The sequence below is a fragment of the Ceraceosorus guamensis genome (assembly GCF_003144195.1).
Source record: "Ceraceosorus guamensis strain MCA 4658 unplaced genomic scaffold IE81scaffold_5, whole genome shotgun sequence".
Lineage (NCBI taxonomy): Eukaryota > Fungi > Basidiomycota > Exobasidiomycetes > Ceraceosorales > Ceraceosoraceae > Ceraceosorus > Ceraceosorus guamensis.
This window is the reverse complement of record NW_020290000.1, coordinates 26978-45309: the sequence shown is the minus strand read 5'-3', so window position 1 is coordinate 45309 and position 18332 is coordinate 26978. Positions and strand designations below refer to the sequence as shown.

The 18332-nt window shown below is 55.0% G+C and overlaps 7 protein-coding genes across 7 annotated transcripts; 4 read left to right on the top strand and 3 right to left on the bottom strand.

The window, feature by feature from the left end:
* Nucleotides 1–2049: 2049 nt before the first annotated feature.
* On the bottom strand, nucleotides 2050–2837 carry IE81DRAFT_285537 (NLI interacting factor; the record flags this gene model as incomplete). The annotated part of the gene is made up of 3 exons (XM_025511642.1): nucleotides 2050–2505; nucleotides 2577–2681; nucleotides 2754–2837. The coding sequence occupies 3 exons, from the start codon at nucleotides 2835–2837 to the stop codon at nucleotides 2050–2052; spliced, it is 645 nt and encodes a 214-aa protein (XP_025372516.1).
* Nucleotides 2838–4183: 1346 nt separating this feature from the next.
* On the top strand, nucleotides 4184–4931 carry IE81DRAFT_188810 (hypothetical protein). The gene has a single exon (XM_025510764.1). It carries the CDS (start codon nucleotides 4385–4387, stop codon nucleotides 4898–4900), a length of 516 nt encoding a protein of 171 aa, XP_025372515.1. The 5' UTR covers nucleotides 4184–4384; the 3' UTR covers nucleotides 4901–4931.
* A 568-nt stretch (nucleotides 4932–5499) lies between these two features.
* Nucleotides 5500–6625, top strand: IE81DRAFT_188790 (ribosomal protein L14). Its single transcript, XM_025510763.1, has 3 exons — nucleotides 5500–5806; nucleotides 5905–5986; nucleotides 6282–6625. Exons 1-3 carry the CDS (start codon nucleotides 5780–5782, stop codon nucleotides 6581–6583), a joined length of 411 nt encoding a protein of 136 aa, XP_025372514.1. The 5' UTR covers nucleotides 5500–5779; the 3' UTR covers nucleotides 6584–6625.
* Nucleotides 6626–6640: 15 nt separating this feature from the next.
* Nucleotides 6641–8803, bottom strand: IE81DRAFT_188780 (hypothetical protein). The gene is made up of 4 exons (XM_025510762.1): nucleotides 8333–8803; nucleotides 7899–8247; nucleotides 7571–7817; nucleotides 6641–7486 (listed from the first exon to the last, which is right to left on the bottom strand). Exons 1-4 carry the CDS (start codon nucleotides 8581–8583, stop codon nucleotides 6744–6746), a joined length of 1590 nt encoding a protein of 529 aa, XP_025372513.1. The 5' UTR covers nucleotides 8584–8803; the 3' UTR covers nucleotides 6641–6743.
* Nucleotides 8804–10375: 1572 nt separating this feature from the next.
* On the top strand, nucleotides 10376–13766 carry IE81DRAFT_188677 (ATP-dependent DNA helicase). Its single transcript, XM_025510761.1, has 10 exons — nucleotides 10376–10960; nucleotides 11047–11072; nucleotides 11138–11443; nucleotides 11521–11560; nucleotides 11634–12293; nucleotides 12357–12391; nucleotides 12468–12610; nucleotides 12684–12879; nucleotides 12944–13023; nucleotides 13097–13766. The coding sequence occupies exons 1-10, from the start codon at nucleotides 10615–10617 to the stop codon at nucleotides 13560–13562; spliced, it is 2298 nt and encodes a 765-aa protein (XP_025372512.1). The 5' UTR covers nucleotides 10376–10614; the 3' UTR covers nucleotides 13563–13766.
* A 36-nt stretch (nucleotides 13767–13802) lies between these two features.
* Nucleotides 13803–15897, bottom strand: IE81DRAFT_285604 (hypothetical protein; the record flags this gene model as incomplete). Its single annotated transcript, XM_025511644.1, has 5 exons — nucleotides 13803–13943; nucleotides 14049–14092; nucleotides 14188–14286; nucleotides 14449–15544; nucleotides 15646–15897. The coding sequence occupies 5 exons, from the start codon at nucleotides 15895–15897 to the stop codon at nucleotides 13803–13805; spliced, it is 1632 nt and encodes a 543-aa protein (XP_025372511.1).
* A 732-nt stretch (nucleotides 15898–16629) lies between these two features.
* Nucleotides 16630–18202, top strand: IE81DRAFT_320084 (hypothetical protein). Its single transcript, XM_025512916.1, has 3 exons — nucleotides 16630–17301; nucleotides 17433–17691; nucleotides 17904–18202. The coding sequence occupies exons 1-3, from the start codon at nucleotides 16884–16886 to the stop codon at nucleotides 18031–18033; spliced, it is 807 nt and encodes a 268-aa protein (XP_025372510.1). The 5' UTR covers nucleotides 16630–16883; the 3' UTR covers nucleotides 18034–18202.
* The last annotated feature ends 130 nt before the right edge of the window (nucleotides 18203–18332 follow it).

Genomic DNA, 18332 nt, shown 5'->3' with positions numbered 1-18332 from the left:
TCATTCACGACTCGTTGCCAAGAGTGTGAGCCGGTCTCGCTCGTCGCTCGGCTAGAGCTGTGCTCTTCGAGTGTGACGAAGCAAATTTGCCCCGTGGAGGACTACAATTCCAGCTCTCTCCTTTGGGGTGATCGTCCAGCGATAGAGTGCGAAAGGAGGAAGCGACGCTCATGCGCTTGCCTCTTTTGACATCCAATTCGTCCACCACGATGTTGAGTGTCTTGCCTGGCTGAGCGTCGTCCTCTTGAGGCACCTTCTCGTGGGCATTGCTGCTGCTGCTGTGAGTTCTGGAGGCGAGCTGCAGCAATTTTGTTGGTACGAATCTCGAGTGGCTACACTTTGGAGGTTCATGAGCGCCTCTACATTTCGCAGCGCGACGGCCGCCTAGCTGAAAGATGTCGGAAAGCATAAAGACCACAAAGGCTTAGCTGGCGTTGAGTCAGTGAGGAGAAGACGATCTGCGTCGAGTGTATGTGGAATGATTGGAAGAGAAAAGAGCAAAAGGTGGCGAAGCGAGCGTCCCTGATTGTTGCTGAGAAGCGAGCGCGCTGTATAAAGTAGCCCAAGCATGAGACCATCTCCACTCTGACCATCATTCTGATCTAGTCGACGTTGAGCAGCCGCTCAATCTACAAGGTGCACATCTTGCCCATGAGAACAACGGCACGACTTTGTCAAGAGTAGCTGGGCCTGCTCCAAAATGAAGCTGCAACGGCGTAGTCGTGAACAGCTTCCCCCCCCCAAATCGAATCGCCTGATATGGGCAGGCAAGATCCCACTGAATCGCATCTGAAACAGCCGAAGGGGCGGGCTCTCAAGATCAGCAAGCTACGTCATTGCAGAGGCAGGCAGCCGTAGCAAGAGTAGTCACGAATACATGGTGGCTTTTCCCGAGCAAGAGCGTGCCCCTGTCTGTGGGAGATGTGATGTAGGAGGGACAAACGCCTGCCGTGAGCCATACGACCTTCTCAATTGTATAGTCATAGCATAGCGCGCCCTCGTCGGAAGTAAACAGCTCACGATTCGGACATGTCGCTCATCTGCGCTCGTCTTGCGTGTGGATTAATCATCTGTCATCGCTTCAACACACCCCGGCGCGGGCAACGAGGGTGGGGCTCGCGCGGAACGGCGGAAGCAAACAAAAAAGTTCCCGCGCGTGCGCGCGTGCGCACGCGACTTTCCGCATTTGCTCGTCCGTGCGACCCCCCCGCGCCTTGCCGAGAGACGTGCGAAAGGGAAACGACGGTGCCCGGGATCTGCTTCCGGCGATGTCCCCGTACTCTACAAGGACGTTCGAGGTCGTGGGGCGGATTTAGCATAGCACTCCCAAATTGACTCTGCTGTCCTCTGTAGGCAGTCAGGCACGACGGCGCAGAGCGCGGCCCTCACCAATCCTTACAACAGGCAATGTCGGTCAGGCACCAAAGCTTGTGCGAGACAATGGCATGGAATGAGATAGAGATTGAGGCTGCCGGGAAGCCGGAGACGAACGGGGGTAAGGGTAAGACCGATAAGGCGTGTGCTTGGGGGAGAAAGACATGGCGGTATCGAAAGTAGTATAGGGATTTGGTGGAAGAAGAAGGCAAGGCCCGAAGAGCAACATGGGAGAGGCCGCCATCAATGGACCGGCGTGATGGAAGGGTTGGATGATGGCAGGGTATACACCACCACGCCGGGAGTAGCGCGACCGCCGCGTCCGCTGCTATGGGCAGACGCGGTAAGGCGAGGAGTCGTAGCTAGGTGCGCGCTTTCGAAGCCATGGTGAGGGGGAGGTCTGTGCTGATGTGTTGAGTGAGGATTACGATGGAAGAACGAGTGTGTGTGTGCTGGTTTTGTGCCAGCTTCCCAGATCTTGAGCAGTTTACTCGTCGCCGAGTTGCCACAGCAGATGAGGGCGAACGGGTGGGGTGGCCGCGCCAGACATGCATCGGGGATTAGCTGAGGTCTTGCGATGAGCTCGCTCAATAAGATGCAGGTGCCGAGGTGCCTGTTGCGGCCGGGTATCTGGCAGAAGGTGCAGGTGTATGCGCGAGGTCGTGTGGAGGGAATTTAGAGCGCGCCATCGAGTACGGTTCGGACATCGTAGACGTCGCTCAGATCGGCTAGGAAGGGGCAGAGGTCCGTCAATTCTGTGTCGTGCGGATCATTGAACCAGCTGGAGATGGGTACCGCGTTCTTTGGATGAAAGATATAAGACGCGGGAGAGTTGTCTATGATGATCGATTCTCCGATATCTCTTCCCAATTGGCTCAAGTCCTTGACGTAATTGCCTTTGTGATTGTAGCACGATTCTCTGAACAGCCGATGTCGCACCACTCGGTGAATGTCTAAAATGTCAAGCACCGGATCGGCGTACTTGGCCAATGAAGCCGTGAAGACGACGACTTCGTAGATTTCCCCCATTCGCCGCATGAACTCGTCAACACCTGGTCTCTTGATGACGTAGACGCTGTGCACTGTACCTTCAATTTCAACAGGAACGATGAAATCTGCGTTCGGTATCATCTTTCAGTGGATTCCAGAGATGACATTAGTGGGACACATTGCGGCAAAGCATAAACACGTCTTCAACTCACTTTGAAGCTGCTGTGTACGAGAGTCTCATCGAGATCGAGTACCAGGCACTTCCGCCCGTGATCTCCGGTGACAATGGGTCCAAGCAACGGGCACTCATTGCCGTGCTGAAAGCCAAATGCGAAGTCACACCAGCGTTAATATTCAACTGATCAAGAATCTCCTCGACGTCCACTCACCTCGTCACGGGGTATGCCCACACCTCCTTGCATAATGAGTCTTTGCTCTTCGTTGTGTTCCTCATCTTCGTCATACTCTGCCATCTCATCCTCATCCTCCTCTTCCTCCTCCTCGTCGCTGTCGCCTTCCCGTTGGACCGCTCCTCGCTTCGAAGGTGTAGGAGTTGCCGAAGCTGCGTCGTCACCTTCGCGGTGAACGAAAGTGGAACCGGGAGGTACTACGGCGCCAGACATGACATCGCCCGTCTCTTCGCGCGGGAGCTTTGTGCCACCGCCAGGAGTTGCCGCGGCGACCGAACCGCGCTCAAAAGAGCCCCTTCTCGAGCTCGTCCGTGAGGAGCCAGGCTTGCCCAGAGCAGCCTGAGGAGACAGCTTGCTGGTAGCGTCCGCAGTCTTCGCCTTGCTTTTGGCGCTCTTGCCCGTCCCATCACCTTTGACGCCGCCTGCAGCTTCTCTGGTCCGGCTGGAACCAGAAGGGTCTCGTTCTGCGGCAACCACATCTGCAGCACCGCTACTGCAAGTGAGGATAGCAATTAACCGACCTAGACCAGACTTCTTCTTTGGTGCCGTATCCTTGGCTTTCGACTTGCCCTTTGTATCATTCTGGGCGACAGCAGCTGCTTCAGATTTAGGCTTAGCTGGGGTCTTGACGTCACTGCCTGCTTGTGCGTTTTCCTTTTGCTCGGCAACTTTGCCTGGCGCAATGCTCTGCGCTGCACCGGTCAGATCTTGTTTCTCGCTGGCGATGGGCACAGGTGCAGAATCCTTGGCCGCTGCACCCGCGCCTGCTGCACTGCTCAGCGGATCACTTGCTTGTTGGACATGTCCAGTGGTACTACTGACGAGCGTCGAAGAGGCTTGATGCGAATGACTAACTTCTTCAGCCTGCACACCAGCTGAGGAAGATGCTGCTTCTGCAGCAGGGACGCCTTCAGCGGTATGTCCCGCGTTCGTCTCCTCCTCTGCTCCCTCTGCAGGGCCTGTACCCGCAATAGCCTCAGCCTGCTCTCCACCCTCTCCTTCTGCGCGCTTCTTTTTCTTCTTCTTGCCTCCAGCAGCCCCCTGGGTCTTGGAGACTTTAGTGGGTCTAGCTGGTCCAGCTCTCACAGCTCCTGTGGGTGCTTGTCCAGGCTGGACCTGCGTGATGACAGAGGCCAAAGGATCCCCGTTGCCTTTGCCGGATTTTGAGGCACCGGGTTCAGGAACAGACGTGATGGGGTTGGAGGACATTGTGAGCCGTAAGGGACTGGGTATAGAGGCGTCTTTCTAAATTGCAGAGCAACAAGGATTCGACGTGCGCAGGCTTGCTTCGACTCCTAAGCGTGCCAAGTGAAAGGAGTGTGGGGCGGTCGATCGAGTCGCAGTCGGAATGCGTAGCGATTGCAGATTCTGCTGCTGATGTAGAACAGCGTGGACTGAGGCGAGCGGAGGCGGGGCGTTGAAGCGTCGGAGATGGGAGATTGAAAGTGAAGGCGAAGAGAAAGGAGAGGAAAGGGAGGATGGCAAGCAGGCAGCGCCGCAGCTCGATTGCTGACAGCTAACGGCTTCGGTAAAGGGAAGGGTACTGATTCGATTTCGCGGAGACACGTCCGATCTTCGTAACTCGGGGAGTACCGTTGCCAAGCCAAGAGATGATCGTAAAGTCAGCAAAGTTGCCAGTCAAGAGTCAGAGTCGTGAATGCTATCTGCTGAGAAGAGTGATGTCGGATCGAACAAGCAACCAGCAAGCACGACTCGCGCCTACTCGATCGAGACTTTACATGTACGGCTGTTTGCGCGGTTGCGTGCGCGAGAAGTCGTCGCGACACCCTGGCCTGGCCTGGCCTGTATGCTCGATCGACCCTTTGCGCTGCGCTCCTCTTCTGCCGTTGATGCTCCTCCTCAACATACGACATGGCGCGGCTTGCCATGCATCAAGATCGATGCTGTATGCGACCGTTGGGCGGGCGTCAGCGAAGCCAACACCACGCCCGCGCAAGCACGCGCGCACGCACGCACGACCGCCGCGTCCTACGGTGCATGGCTGCAGCTATATAGCCTGCTCACCCGCCTGTATACTTGGGCATCAGCGTTGGAGCGGGGAAGAGCAGGGCGCGAGTCACGTCTTGATGTGTGCACATGCACTGAGAGCAGCCAGCATGCGTTGACCGTCGGCGGCTGCATGTCACCGCATGATGCTGCTGGCTGGGCGCGATGCGAGACCGAGCGACCGAAGCATCGCCTGCATATATATCTGCCCGCCATGCAGCAGCGCGTCTGCAGACCACCACCGTTCAAGGGCGCTCAACACGAGAATTCCGGACAACAAATAACAGAAGACTTGGAGTTCATCTGCACCATGCAGCAGCAGCAATGTGTCCGTCGCCCCCCAGCACGCGACGAGCAAGCAGCAGACGAGTCAAAAGTAGGCCGCTTGAAGGCTGCTGGATGGACGCTAAGCCAACCCCCACTTGGTGCGCTAGAGCTCTCTGTGGCTGGCTCACGCCGCTCGCGCCAACACTCGTGACTGCAAGTGCGACAGCAAGTACCTTCCCGTGTCGGTGCGCCCTTGACGCCTGTGCGCGCGCCTCAAACAAAAGACTGAAAGCTGTTCACTCTCTTCTCGTACGAGTCTTTCATGTCAGTGACATCACGTGAGGTTGCGATTCCCCGCCTTCAATTTGAATCATGGATTCGAAAGCGAATTTTGAATACAAAACATGCAAGAGTTAGTCTTGATTTGTCCGTCCGAGCCGAGCAACATAAAGTTCGCAAAATAACCCTCCACGGCGCGATGCAAAGTTCGCAAAATAGGCCTCCGCGGCGCGATGCAAAGTTCGCAAAATGGGCCTTTCCTGACTTTCGCCGCAATAACAACTTTGAGACTTGATGCCGAAGGCCACAATCTCGATCTCGACTGCAGGTCCCCAGGCAAAGCAAATCGTACCACGATCTCTACGCTGGACCGCTCGAGTCAAGACTGCTTCATTGAGGTCCTACCATTCTAGCGCAGTCTGCGTCAAGCGCAGCCGGAGCACAGGACCACCATGCTGGGTCTCAAGGCGACAATGTCGGTGAGTTTGAGCACCCGCAGACCTCTCAGCTCGGTCCGCTGCGAAGAAAGAAGCTTTATGAGCTCACCTTTGAAGCATCACGCTGCTTGATATCGCAGGTCATCGACAATACGGGAGCATTGGTGGCGGAATGCGTCAACGTCTTGAGGAATCCTTCCACTAGGGGCTTGGCGCGCGTGGGTGAGTGGGCAGGAACTCTTCGCAAATACCGTCGTCAGGGAAGAAAAGCATCCATGAAATCTTCCTGCGCAACTTTTGCGGTCATGCGTGGGGTTGTGCTCGCTGTATGCGGGCGAGAGAACGAATCAGTGGGGCTCAGCTTTCGACTCGAAGGCCCAAGGACAGACACACAGCCGGGGCCAAGGCTGGGCTGCATCATCGACCTACTTGTTCGACTTCGAGCGCTATGATCGACGATCAAGACCACGAGTCCCCTTGCTGACGCTTCTCACACTTCGCTCACTCCCGCTCTCAGGCGACGAGATCGTAGTGGTCATTCAAAAGGCGAAGCCGATAGCGCACACCACCGGCAACGTTTCCGCCGCAGCCTTGGCAGCCCGAGTGCGTAGAGGAGACGTGCGACGAGCAGTAGTGGTCCGCACAAAGAAGGAGATTCAGAGGGCAGATGGTAGGGTGGTCAGGTTCGACGACAATGCTTGCGTGCTTTTGAACAACAAGAAGGAGCCAGCGGGAACGAGGATCAATGGAGCAGTCAGTCAGGAACTCAGACATCACGGGTGGAGCAAGATTCTCTCTCTGGCACCCAAGGTCGTCTAATCTAGCGATCACATGCGCACTTAATGCTCGCGTTAGGATGTACACACTTCGACCACCAAGCCCGGCGAGTAATGGAATGCGGGGCTATCGGAGCAATTGAGATTGGTGGTGACACAAGCTGCGTAAGTTGACAGCTGTAAATTGTGACCTTTGGAACGCTTCAAGCGCCCCAACGACGAGGCCCGCTAACAGGCGAAGTGTTGGAGCCTGTCTTCTGAGGGTTCGAGAAGCCACCGCGACCGCGAGCAGAAGTGGGCGCTGTACTTGGCGAAGCAGCTTCAGCGCGCTGCATTGCCGCACGAGCAGGATGCACGCTGCTGGCCTGTGCACGAGAAGGCTGCTCTGCCTCTGTAGGCGCGGTCTGCTGGGAGCGTTGAGGAGCGCCCCCGCCAGGAGCAAAAGCCCTTTCACGTCGCCCTAGAGGCGAAAGATTGGCTCCGGTCGACGAGAATGCCGGCGGAGGAGCCATCTGTTCAACCTCGACTGAGCGGCCAGAGGATTTTTTTGCTTCAGCCTGCTGGAGCGCAAGGCGAGCAGGATGAATACCGCTCTGCGGTTTGGGTGTCGCTGTAACCTTGCTGGATCCAACTTCTTCAGGCCTGCTCGCGGGCGTGCTGGCAGCATATCGGCTGTCGGCCGAGCGTCGTCCCCTCTCCTCAGGAGATCCAGAGACAATCGTACTCGAAGGGGCAGAAGTCGACACCGATGCAGAAAGAGAGTTGACGTTTTTCAACGGCGTATCCGAAGCGTAACGACTGTCTGCAGTGCTACGACCGCGTGCAGGCGAGGGCAAGGACGAAGGTGACGGCGACGGCGAGGCTGCAGAGACCATGCCGGAGAAGACCGGATCGGTCACCGTCAGGTTCGACAAGTCTTCCATCATTTGCACATCTGCACCGACTGCTGCAACGTGACGAACAAAATCAACAAAGACAAAAGAAGGTCAATCGGACATCATGTCGTCTTCTAGATCGACAAGCTGCCCACCTGTCTCTGTCAGCGAAGCTTTCGTTTGCACTTGCGCCTGCCACTGCTCCAAGAGCTGCGCAGCGGCCAGTGTGCAAGATGCTGGTGAAAGGGCTGTCGAGCCGAGCACGTCCTTGACGGATAGCGTGCGAAGGCCCTCGGCTTCTGCTCGAGCTCGACAATTTACATCGCTCGAGAAGAGCCATGCGGTGACTTTGCGAAGTTCTTGCAGATACTTCGTAAATTGGATGATGTGATCATCCGCAGACTATGAAGATGGCAGAATAGTCGCAGAAACAGCGTCAGCATTCTGGTAGCGAAAACGTAAGTTTACAATGAATAGACTCACAAGTACAGCTGCCTGAGCAAGCTCAAATTCTCTCTGCTCGGAGCTTGTCTGTACGATCAAAGCCCACGCAGCTTGCGGTATCACCTGTTCCTGATGTGGAACAGGAAAGTAGGTCATGTGCTTCTGCACATGCACCATACTCAAGATCCATCGCGAGGCTTGTTGAGCGCGAGGACTGGCGTTTTTGTTGCTTTTCTTGATGCTGTCTAGCTCGCGGAGAACGACAGATGGCACTACCAGCAAGATTGGCGCAGGTCGAGCGGTAGGAGTGGAAAGAGCGTTGACATTGGCAGCCAGCACAGCTTTGTATAGCGCGTCTAGCAGAGTCAGCGCATCTAAGAGAGCATTCCTACGGGTCGAGAGGGTTGTGACGTCATGCGAAAGGTGGATCAGCTCATTAAGACCTGCATTCACATATGCCAATTCAGACTCACGTATCAATGACGAAGATGTTCGGGCCTTCTGTTGATGCTAAAGCAGAAATTAGGCCTAGCCCGCTAGGTAGAGACTTGTCAACATCTTGGTTGTTAGTCAGAACGTCGGTAGTGTCCCCGCGGCCTGCGTCGCAGTCCATAAGTTCTTCTTCCTCCCACACCTCCTCTCCGTGCTCATTCCTTGAAATAGTGAGCCTCATTGGCCCACTAGAGACGGGAGCCAGCGCGTAGAGATCGGCGTAGGTAGGCATGTTGTGTTTGAGTGATGGTGAGGTGGGGGACTTTGATCGGGTGCTGAGGTCGGTCGAGTTGACGAGTAGCGAGAGGATTGAAAGGATGAGCAGGTTGACAGATCGAGAGGGCGTGTTCGGTGCTCTAGCGAGGGTTTAGAGAGACCACTTTGTTGTCTTGTTGGTGGGATATGGGCGGACGAGTAAGAGAGTGATTGACCTCTCCAAAATCTTTGCTGAAAGAATGCCGCTCAGATGCGAGCGTGCGGCTGCTGAGAGGTGCGCAGAGCTGCTGCTGGCTCTAAGCTCTGCAGCCAGAAGATCTTTTGCGCTGATCCTATAGCTGCCTTATTCAGCAGACCGATCGATCTGTGCGACCCTCGAGTCTTGCTATTGACGCAGGTGGATCAGCACCGCGCGCAACCGGCCGCGCTACAACGCCCACAGCAGCCTGATCGCTTGATGATGAGAGATCATCAAAGTCAGAGTCAAGCTGTGGCGATATACAAGCCCTCACGTCGGTGTGTTGCTGGGTGCGATTTGATCGAGTATAGTGGACATATAGTTGAGGCTGCGTGCAGCGATGGCTGTCTCCTATCTGAAGCTGCTGCTGGCCTGCCGGATTACTATTGTCGTGATCGAGAGCTTTGAGTTCGAGTTGAGCCTCGAGATGATCTCTTGACTCAGTCAAGAATCAGAATCCAGCTTAAGTGTTTTGTTCTGATTCGTGATTGCGCTCGTGCAAACTTGTTGCTCCTCCTCGCCATGCAAGCGCAGCGCCTATAGTTAATCGCAGGAACAAATGCTCGAATGCAACGCTGAACAGCTATAGATGTGTCACCTTCCTGATCATTCACTGATTCTTGATTGCATATGCTGCTCTGGTCGCATGTCTTGGGGATCGTTGTCTTAATTGGTCGACTCTTGACTCTGACTTGCTGACATGAGGCGCGAGCTCATTAGCAGGCGAAGAAGTCACCTGCCTCAAATCAAATCGTCCTCACTCGCGCGCGCGCGGTCCATCAGAAGCTCATCCATGCGCGCGCGCAAAACCAATTTACGCGCTATAGCTAACCTTTGACTTCAAACGCCGCGGGAGATGAGGGCGATTTGTGAGTGGTCCGTGCTGTCTCAAGTCAGAGTGTTGGCGCACGTATACATGTCTTCATCCAAATATTTATTACATTCACTAATTTGTGCTTCCTGCTTGATCCATGACTCTGACTCTTCTGACTCTGACTCAGAGACTTTTGACTGTTGTGATGCAACTTCGCACCTCCCGTCTAGCTCTCACCACCCAGCTCGCAGCTCCGCCTGTATATTTGTAGGTGTACTTTGCACGGTCATCCGTCTCGCCCTGCCGCAATCAAGCATCCGCTGCTGGCTCAAGAGTGGGCTGAGCGCGTGCATATACATGGCCCATGGAAATCAAGTATCACGCGCATGGCTTGAGCACCTTTCCTTGTGTCATAGCAACATTCTCGGATTGAAATCGTAAGGCAAGGCGCGCAACATCTCCAAATCGATGCTTCAAATCGATCTAGAATTACAATCGTAGATAGGTCCATGCATATTGGAAGGATACAAACACTACTACTCGTGACTATACCGGCGTCGACCCTGTTGAAGGGGACTCAATTTAATAGAAGAGAAGGACATCATATAGCTGCCATATAGCTCAAGCTCGCACAAGCGCCAGGCTGAAGAGTCACGAGGTCAGCTAGTTTGCAACTCCAAGCCAAATATGGGCATGATTCTCATTCTGACTCACGACTCCACCGGTTGATGCAGCACATATCTTTGCCTCGGGCGAAATCCGCGGAAAAGGCTCGACACACGTCAGGAGTCAATCCCGATCGAATCACGGATGAGGCTGAGTCAAGAGTGGGGCAGGATTTCTGAAGTGGTGTGTCCCCCGCACATCAGCAGCTATCGTCATCAAGTGGGTCACAAGCAGAAGAGTCATTGAAACTGCACGCTGGCTACATCACGGGCCGCGTACGCTATTCAAGTCTAGTCAACGTCTTGGATGCGCGTTCGACGACCGCCACGATGATCGGCCATCAGCTGTCTCGGGATGATCAGAGCCATCTGGCCTCGCTCGATGCGGAAATTCGAGCCGTCTCAGAGCATCTACAGAGGCTCAAAGCGGATCGAGAAGATTTCATCAAGTCCTGCACATCAGCCTCCACGAGTGCTGCAGGCTTGTCAAACTTTGGAGATGGAGCGCATCTCAGCGTCACAGATTACTCCAATCACGGAGACTTTGTCTGGTCTGGGGAACTTTTACCCAGAGCTACCAGAACGTGGCCCTCCGTCAAGTCCTTTCGATTCGACCAACAGGCTATATGCAATGCCGCTCTCGACGGACGTGACACCGTCGTCGTCATGCCAACAGGTGAGAGAGAGAGAGCTGATACGAGCAGGTGTTTCTCTGCGTCGTCTCGCACTGCTGCTGACACTAGCATGACACTGCTCTTTCAGGCGGCGGCAAAAGTCTTTGCTATCAGGTACGTGCTCAGAGGTCGCCCTTGCAGCGCGCAGCCGTGCTCAGTCTAGATCATCTGTGCCGCAGTTACCCGCCATTCTCGACCGCGGCATGACACTTGTCATCTCCCCTCTCATATCGCTCTCGTATGATCAATGTCTGCATCTTCGCGAAGCGGGTGTCTCATGCGAGATGATGTCAAGCGCAGTCTCTCGTGAGGAAGCCTCCGAGATCCTGCGTAGAACCAAAGGCGCTCCAAAGGTCGGCGACAGGCAGGAAGATATCAAAGTGCTCTTCGTCACGCCGGAACGCGTGGCAAAGAGCAAGACCCTCATATCCGCCTTGCAAGCTTCGTACGGCGCGAACCGTCTTTCGAGGATTGTCGTAGATGAGGTGCGTCCATGACCTCGGCTTTGTGTCGCGATGACCAAGCAGATGAGCTGAGCAAAGGTGCACGATTGCTTGCACAGGCGCACTGTTGCTCCCAAATGGGTCACGACTTCCGCCCTGGTAAGTGAAGAACAACGACGGATTTACATCAGGTGAGCGCCCTGACCGCGAGCTTTGTTGCTTCCTTTCAAAGACTACAAGCAGTTGTCCAAGCTTCGAAAGCTCTGGCCAACAGTGCCTATCATGGCTTTGAGTGCTACTCTGGGCCCGAAAGTGCTGGAGGATGTACGACAAATTTTGGGCTTGGGCCCAATGACACCGTTCAAAAGTGCGAGACCAGGCGAGACTGTCTACTTCAGCGCGCCTCTACACCGAGCAAACTTGCACTACAGCGTCGTTGCCAAGGATAGCTCAGCGCCTAGAGCTGCACAGCAGGTTGTTGATTGGATTCTCGAAAGGCACGAGGCCCACAGCGGGATCGTCTACTGCCTGAGTCGAAAAGATAGCGAGACAATGTCGAAGAATCTTTCAGAGCTCAGTGAAGGTCGAATCAGAGCTTCGTGGTACCACGCCGATCTGGACGATGCCTCCAAGATGCGGATTCACGAGCGATGGCGCAGTGGAAAAGTACACGTGGTGTGCGCAACCATCGCGTTCGGCATGGGCATCGATTTGGGAAGAGTGCGGTACGTGATTCATGCAAGTCCCAGTAAGTCGCTAGATGGGTACTTGCAAGAGTCAGGGCGCGCCGGCAGGGATGGCAAGGATTCGGATTGCGTGCTTTTCTATCGCCCCCAAGATACGCTTCGCATAGCAGGCTTGGTGACTGGCGACCGCAACGGCATTGAGAAGCGTGAGTCGGTAAACAGCATTGCAGCTTGCTAATCATTCGTTCACAAAAGATTCGAATCGCCAGTCGACAGCATGGTAAATTATGCACAAAGCTACAAGGTGAGGCGGATGCCTGTACGTGCGATCTGTGGCAAGCTTTGCAGTCTGAGCATTGGCCTCCCATACGCCTTTGTAGTGCCGCAAGGTCCTGTTCGGAAAGTACTTTAGGGACTCCTACGGCACGTCCGATCTCTGCGGTGTCTGTGATAACTGTATACAGCCTCCCGAGGTGGCGGACGTGACAGTTGAAAGCTGGCAGCTGTTGACTGCGCTGGAAGAGTGGGTGACATGATGCTGCTCCATGGGAGGGGTGACGCAGCTGAATGATGTACATCGCTCGATCGCCTTTCAGAATGTACGAAGAGGGAGGTCGCCTAACGCTGGCCGACCTTTGCAACGTTGCGCGCGGCCTGGGAAATGGCCAATACACAGTTGTGGAGCGCAAGACCGCTTCTGGAAAGCGCAAAAGAAGAGCATCACAAAGTAAAGGGCGTAGTGGTGTCTTCAGTGTGGAAGACATTGGTGGCAAGGTGTCTCTCAGCAAAGAGGTGAGTGGACATGCATACCACGCACCTTTCGACTGATTAGAGCGCTTACCATCGCTTTCTCTAGAACGCGGAGCGGGTGGCAATGCACCTGTGCTCGAACTTTTGGATGGCATACGAGTACAATGCGACAGCATACTCCGTCAAGTGATTACAAGATTGCACCCTTGTGCTAGCGTGTTCCGATGAAGCTGACCGAAAAGTCTCTCCCCATCTGCAGCGTCTATGTGAAGCCCGGACCGCTGGCCTCACGATTGACACGGCTCGATCTCGAACGTGTTCGTGCGGGCGAAGCGGACGCTCGCATCGAGGTTGCTTTGGCCGGCAAAAACTCACCTTCAAAGCCGCGGAAAGCAGGCGAATCCGGCGCGCCAAGACACGAGATCACGAAAGCAATTCGCGGACGCTTCAAATCCCAGAAGGAAGGAGGGGGCGCAGAGGAAGAAGTGGAGCGAGACGAGGAGGAGTGGGAGGATGGTGTTGCCATGTCCGAAGTGGCTGCTCCTCGCAAACGACGACAAAATTCGAGGCTTGCTGCAGCTAAGCACGAGAGCGAGTCGGACACGCACGATGCTGGAGATGACGACGATTGGGAAGTCTCACGATCTGGACGCACTGAAAGTCGCTTTTCGATGCTTGGCATGTCGGGCAAAGCAAGCTCTCCGATCGAGCTCGACTCGGACTAGATCCAATCGGACACACAGAGAAGTGCATCCCTTTACAATCAAATTCATCACCTGCCTTACCGTGGTGGATTGCACCAGGGTAGAACGTTTGATGTGCACCACGTGCCAAATGCGCTTCGAGTATCCCGCGAGAGATGGATGGGATGACGAATGCATCATTGCAGAGAGCCAACCAGTGACTTGTGTGATGAGCTCGATATGTGACGCGTGCGTCGAGTGCAGCCGGTATGAGGAAATGTCCTACTCCATGCCCGAAGCCACGTCTTCTTGCCTCTCCAAACGGTCGTCGCCGCCCAACAACCTCCAGCTTTCCAACTCTCTTCCCTTGTTGTCTTGCCTAATCACGAATTTGCCCTTGTTGCCCTGTTCTTTCCACACCAGCTGAAAGTGTCGAGCGGGCGAGATGAGATGGTCAGCGCGCCTGGGGGGCTGGAGCCTAGAGCATGGAGAGGAGCGAGATTGGGAATACAACGAAGCTATGCTCACCTCTCTTGTACGCCCGAGCGACTCGATGGCAGACACGCGGTCCACTGCGGAGCAACGAGGATGCCGAGAAAGACGAGAATCAGCATTCGGGCAGAGGAGTTTTTTTTTTTGGTCCAGCTGCGCGGGCGCACACACTCACTGACTGATTCGAGCTTCTCTTCGTATTCTGGTTCCTCTGCTTGTAATCTAAAAGCCCTTAGCATGGGCATGGAATCTGCCCGAACTTGATGGTGTCGATCTGCAGATGAATGCAGAGCCAAAAAAGTCAGCACTGGTTCACGCTGGCGCATCGGTCGCTGTAGGCGATCTCCTGCTCTACCCCGCCCCGCCCCGCCCTGCCCCGCCCTCTCCCTTTCTCTTCCTCTTTTCCTCCCTTGTTCCCTCTACCTCTCCCACTCACCTATGGAAATAATGTTGGAGTGGTCCAGATCCAGAATAAAGTCGGGCCTGGTCATCACTTGACGAGCTTCGCCCCACGTCAGACTAGGATTGGGCACATCGCCAGGCAGACTGAACTCGACATCGTGCGTAGGATCCGTCGCGTCGTCCTGAGCCAATGAGGACCTCTTCGAAATGATCGAGTCGCCCTTGACGGATGCTTCGAAGACGGCAGTGGGAGAAGAGAGGTGATGCTGTGCCGTCACGTTCGTAGCAGAGTCCTTGCTATACCGACCAGCAGGGTCCAGCAGGGCAATGCTCGCCTCCTCTTCCATCGCCTTTTGCCTTTTTGCCAATTCGACAAAGAGCAGCCAGGAACAGGTGGACCACTTTTGCTCATCCATCACATCATCATCGTGATCCTCGATGATTCCAGTCTTGCTCAACAACCAAGCCAGATCATCTTTGATCAACTGTTCCGCTGCTTTTCTCATATCTTCCCTCCTCGCAATCTTGTTCAGCAAGGCTATCCTACCTCCGACTGTCTGATACACCTCCTCCAAAACTCCATCGGCGATATCCTGCGACAGTTTGCTCGAACCCCAATACTGCTCGCGACACTCGGCCAAAGCTCGCATGGCTTGCGTGCGCGAAAGATCCTTAAATGTCAAAGTGTCCATCCTGTTGGAATTCTTTCGCAGCGTGTCGTACACCCAATAATCGTTGCTGGTGAAGACGATGGTCGCACATCCCGCGCTGGCCCACCTCTCTGCACGTTGTTGAAAGAGCTGCAACATCTTGATGCCATCTTCATCTCGAGGCAACAGATGAGCGCTGTTCATAATGATGACTGCCGGCCGGCTTCTGTTGGTCGCATACCTCTGCAGCGCCTTTTCCAGCTTGTGCAAAGCTCGCTCTAGGGCTTGATAGGCCGTCATGCCGGATTGATCCGACAATCCCAGCAAGTTTCCCAGGTAATCCCGATTCATGCTGTAGTTGATGCTCTCGCTGAATCGATCGACTACGATTTCGGGCGTCTGATGCGCTTCGAAAAAGGCGCAACCTTCGGCATCGATGGATGCCATGGCATCAACAAGCGCAGTCGTCTTGCCCGATCCCTGAGTAGCGCAAACGAGTACAAAACCTTGTCAGCTGCGCTGCTTGCGCTCTCGTCCATAACGGAGAAGCTGCGCCGCTTCGTATGACCGCATACACGCACCTTGCTGCCGAGTATCAAAAAGTATCTACCAGCTTCTTTGCCCTCCACGATTCTCCTCACCAGCTCTTCCTCCTCCCGCATAGGCTCAATCGTAACATGAGCCAGCTTCTCGCTCTTTTTGGCCAAGGCCAACACTGGATCGTATCCCGCGTCAAACGCCATTTCCATCTTTTTCAAAACTCTAGCCTTGTACCACGATTGATAGAACATGGCCGCGCATCCCAGCAGCACCACACCGACCGAGGCGCCCATGGCAGTCTCGAAACCTGTACTGTTGAGGAAGGACTTGTACCAAGAATCCTTCGTGGATCCTTCTTCGGACTTGCCGTGTCCTTGCGGGCCGTTCGAGGAAGCGTGGCACCGAGAAAAAGGGCTTTGTGAGGAGGCATCGTTCTTGAGTGACTGCAGGCTGGAATGTCCTGACCCAATCCGATGTGTCGGCACAGCCGCGCTGAAAAGATTGAGCCGAAGTTGCTGCGAAGTTGAAACTCTCAGTGACCTCGCAGCCAGCTTGGACGCCATGGCCGACAAGCTTCAAAAGGAGTGGCTTCTATCGCTTGCTTTGCTAGCGTGAGATGTGCATGTGCATGTGGTTGTGGTTGTGGTGGTGGTGGTGGTGGATGAGAAGGTGGAAGGCTTGCTGTTGCAGGAAGAAGGTCAGCAAGCAAGCAAGCAAGCGGGCATGCGCGAAGGAATGCAAGAAATGCATGGATGAAGGGAGGGAGGGAGGGAGCGAGCGAGCGAGGTTGATGGTCCGAGCGAGCTCAAAGCGCGCGCTACACCGGTACAGACAAGCCAAAGCTGCTGCTGCAGCGCATGCGTGTGCGCGTGCATGGCTATGGGTGCATCACCAACTCGACTCGTCGTGTTCTCGTTGCAGCAGCACAGCCTCTTTTGGCAGTCGCAGTGAGTCGCAGTGAGCAGCGATCAGAGTCGATGCTCAACAGCTTGCATGCAGATCTTCCTGCCTTCTTTTACATCGACACTCACAATCACACTCACCCTCACCCTCACCCTCACCCTCACCCTCACCCTCACCCTCACCCTCACACTCACACTCACCCTCACCCTCACACTCACACTCACCCTCACACTCACCCTCACCCTCACATTCACCCTCACATTCACACTCAGGCAAATCGCTTGACCCAGGCACCGCTGCTCGATCACGTCTTGACGCATTTGAAATCACAAGCTCAGCTTTCGCATCGCATCGCATCGCATCGCATCGCCAAGACATGTCGACTGTCAACCTGTTCCTTCACGTGCCCTCCGCTTCCATCTTGAGCGAGAGGCGATTACCGAGCGACGTACCTCTGGACGCGCTGCGCATCCGACTAGAACAAATCTCCGGCATCCCACCATCTTGCCAATCCCTCTCGCTTCACCGTAGTCGTACAGACGAATCACCCATTTCCAGCGATACGTTGATCATCAGATTGCCTGAATATGGTGCGCAGGAAGCAGCAGCAGCAGCAGCAGCAGCAGCATCGTCAGAAGCTGAGGCGAGTTTGGAAAAGTTTGGAGCGAGGGATGGGATGGGGTTAAAGGTGGAGGATGTTAGACCTTATGCTGTTGCCGCTAGATTTCACAACGAATCTTTGGAAGGTGTGGACAAGTTTGAGATGGATGATGAGACTTACAAAGCCAGACAGGGTGAGTGAGGCAAGTGGGAGCATGCGACGTTTAGCGTATTGCTGTGGACACGCGCACACACACGCACACACGCGCACACACACCCTCTCGCGTCTAACCTTGCATTTCCACCCCCTCGATCTGCCACTCAGACTCGGTCTTGGCTTTCAAGCAACGCAACAAGCTGGGCAGATTCGACCCCAGCAAAGCGCAGACGCAGACCAATGCAGACGCGTCCCGAGCGGATCTTGCTGCTCTTTCATCGGATTTGCGAGTGGGCGCAAGGTGTCAAGTCCAGCTGGGCTCCAGAGCTCGAAGGGGCAGCATTCGTTATGTAGGCAAGACCCAATTTGCGAGTGGCATATGGATCGGATTGCAGTATGATGAGCCGGTGGGAAAGAATGACGGAAGGTGAGTCTGGTATTGAAGGGGGATTATGCGTGATGCGTCGGCCTAAGAGCGCAAAAGGGACAGCAGTCGTGATGCTAGGAGTGGAGAGAGTGCGGTGTGGGTCACGCGCTTCCTTCTCTGACTCGGCTGTCCCTGCCGCCTGCCGCCTGCCGCCTGCCGCCTGCCGCCTGCCGCCTGCCCCCTCTCCTTCTTCTCATCATCATCCACACCAGCGTCCAAGGGGAGAGGTATTTCGATTGCAAAGCGCTATTTGGAGGCTTTGTGAGACCTGAAAAGGTGCAGGTAGGAGACTTTCCCGAAGAGGATATCGAGGCCGAGCTGCAGGATGAAGAGGAAATGTAATGCGCGTGCGTGCGTACATGCACATTCAATTCACGATTTCCCCTCGCCATGCTGCGCACCCGTTCTGCGGCGCATACACGCTCGTACACCTAGCGAATCGCCAATCAAGGTCCCCCTTCTTGACCTCCAAGCCGAGTCATGACTGCATGCCAAGCGGGGGAGCAGCCTTGTATGAACTTGTGACTGCAAGGGGGAAAGAGATCTATCTGACTGCTTTGAACATCGAGCCAGCCGCATCTGCTCTGTTGCGCGCGAGAGGTGCAAGTCCACAGTCACGTGAACGACGCTCGCGATGTTGT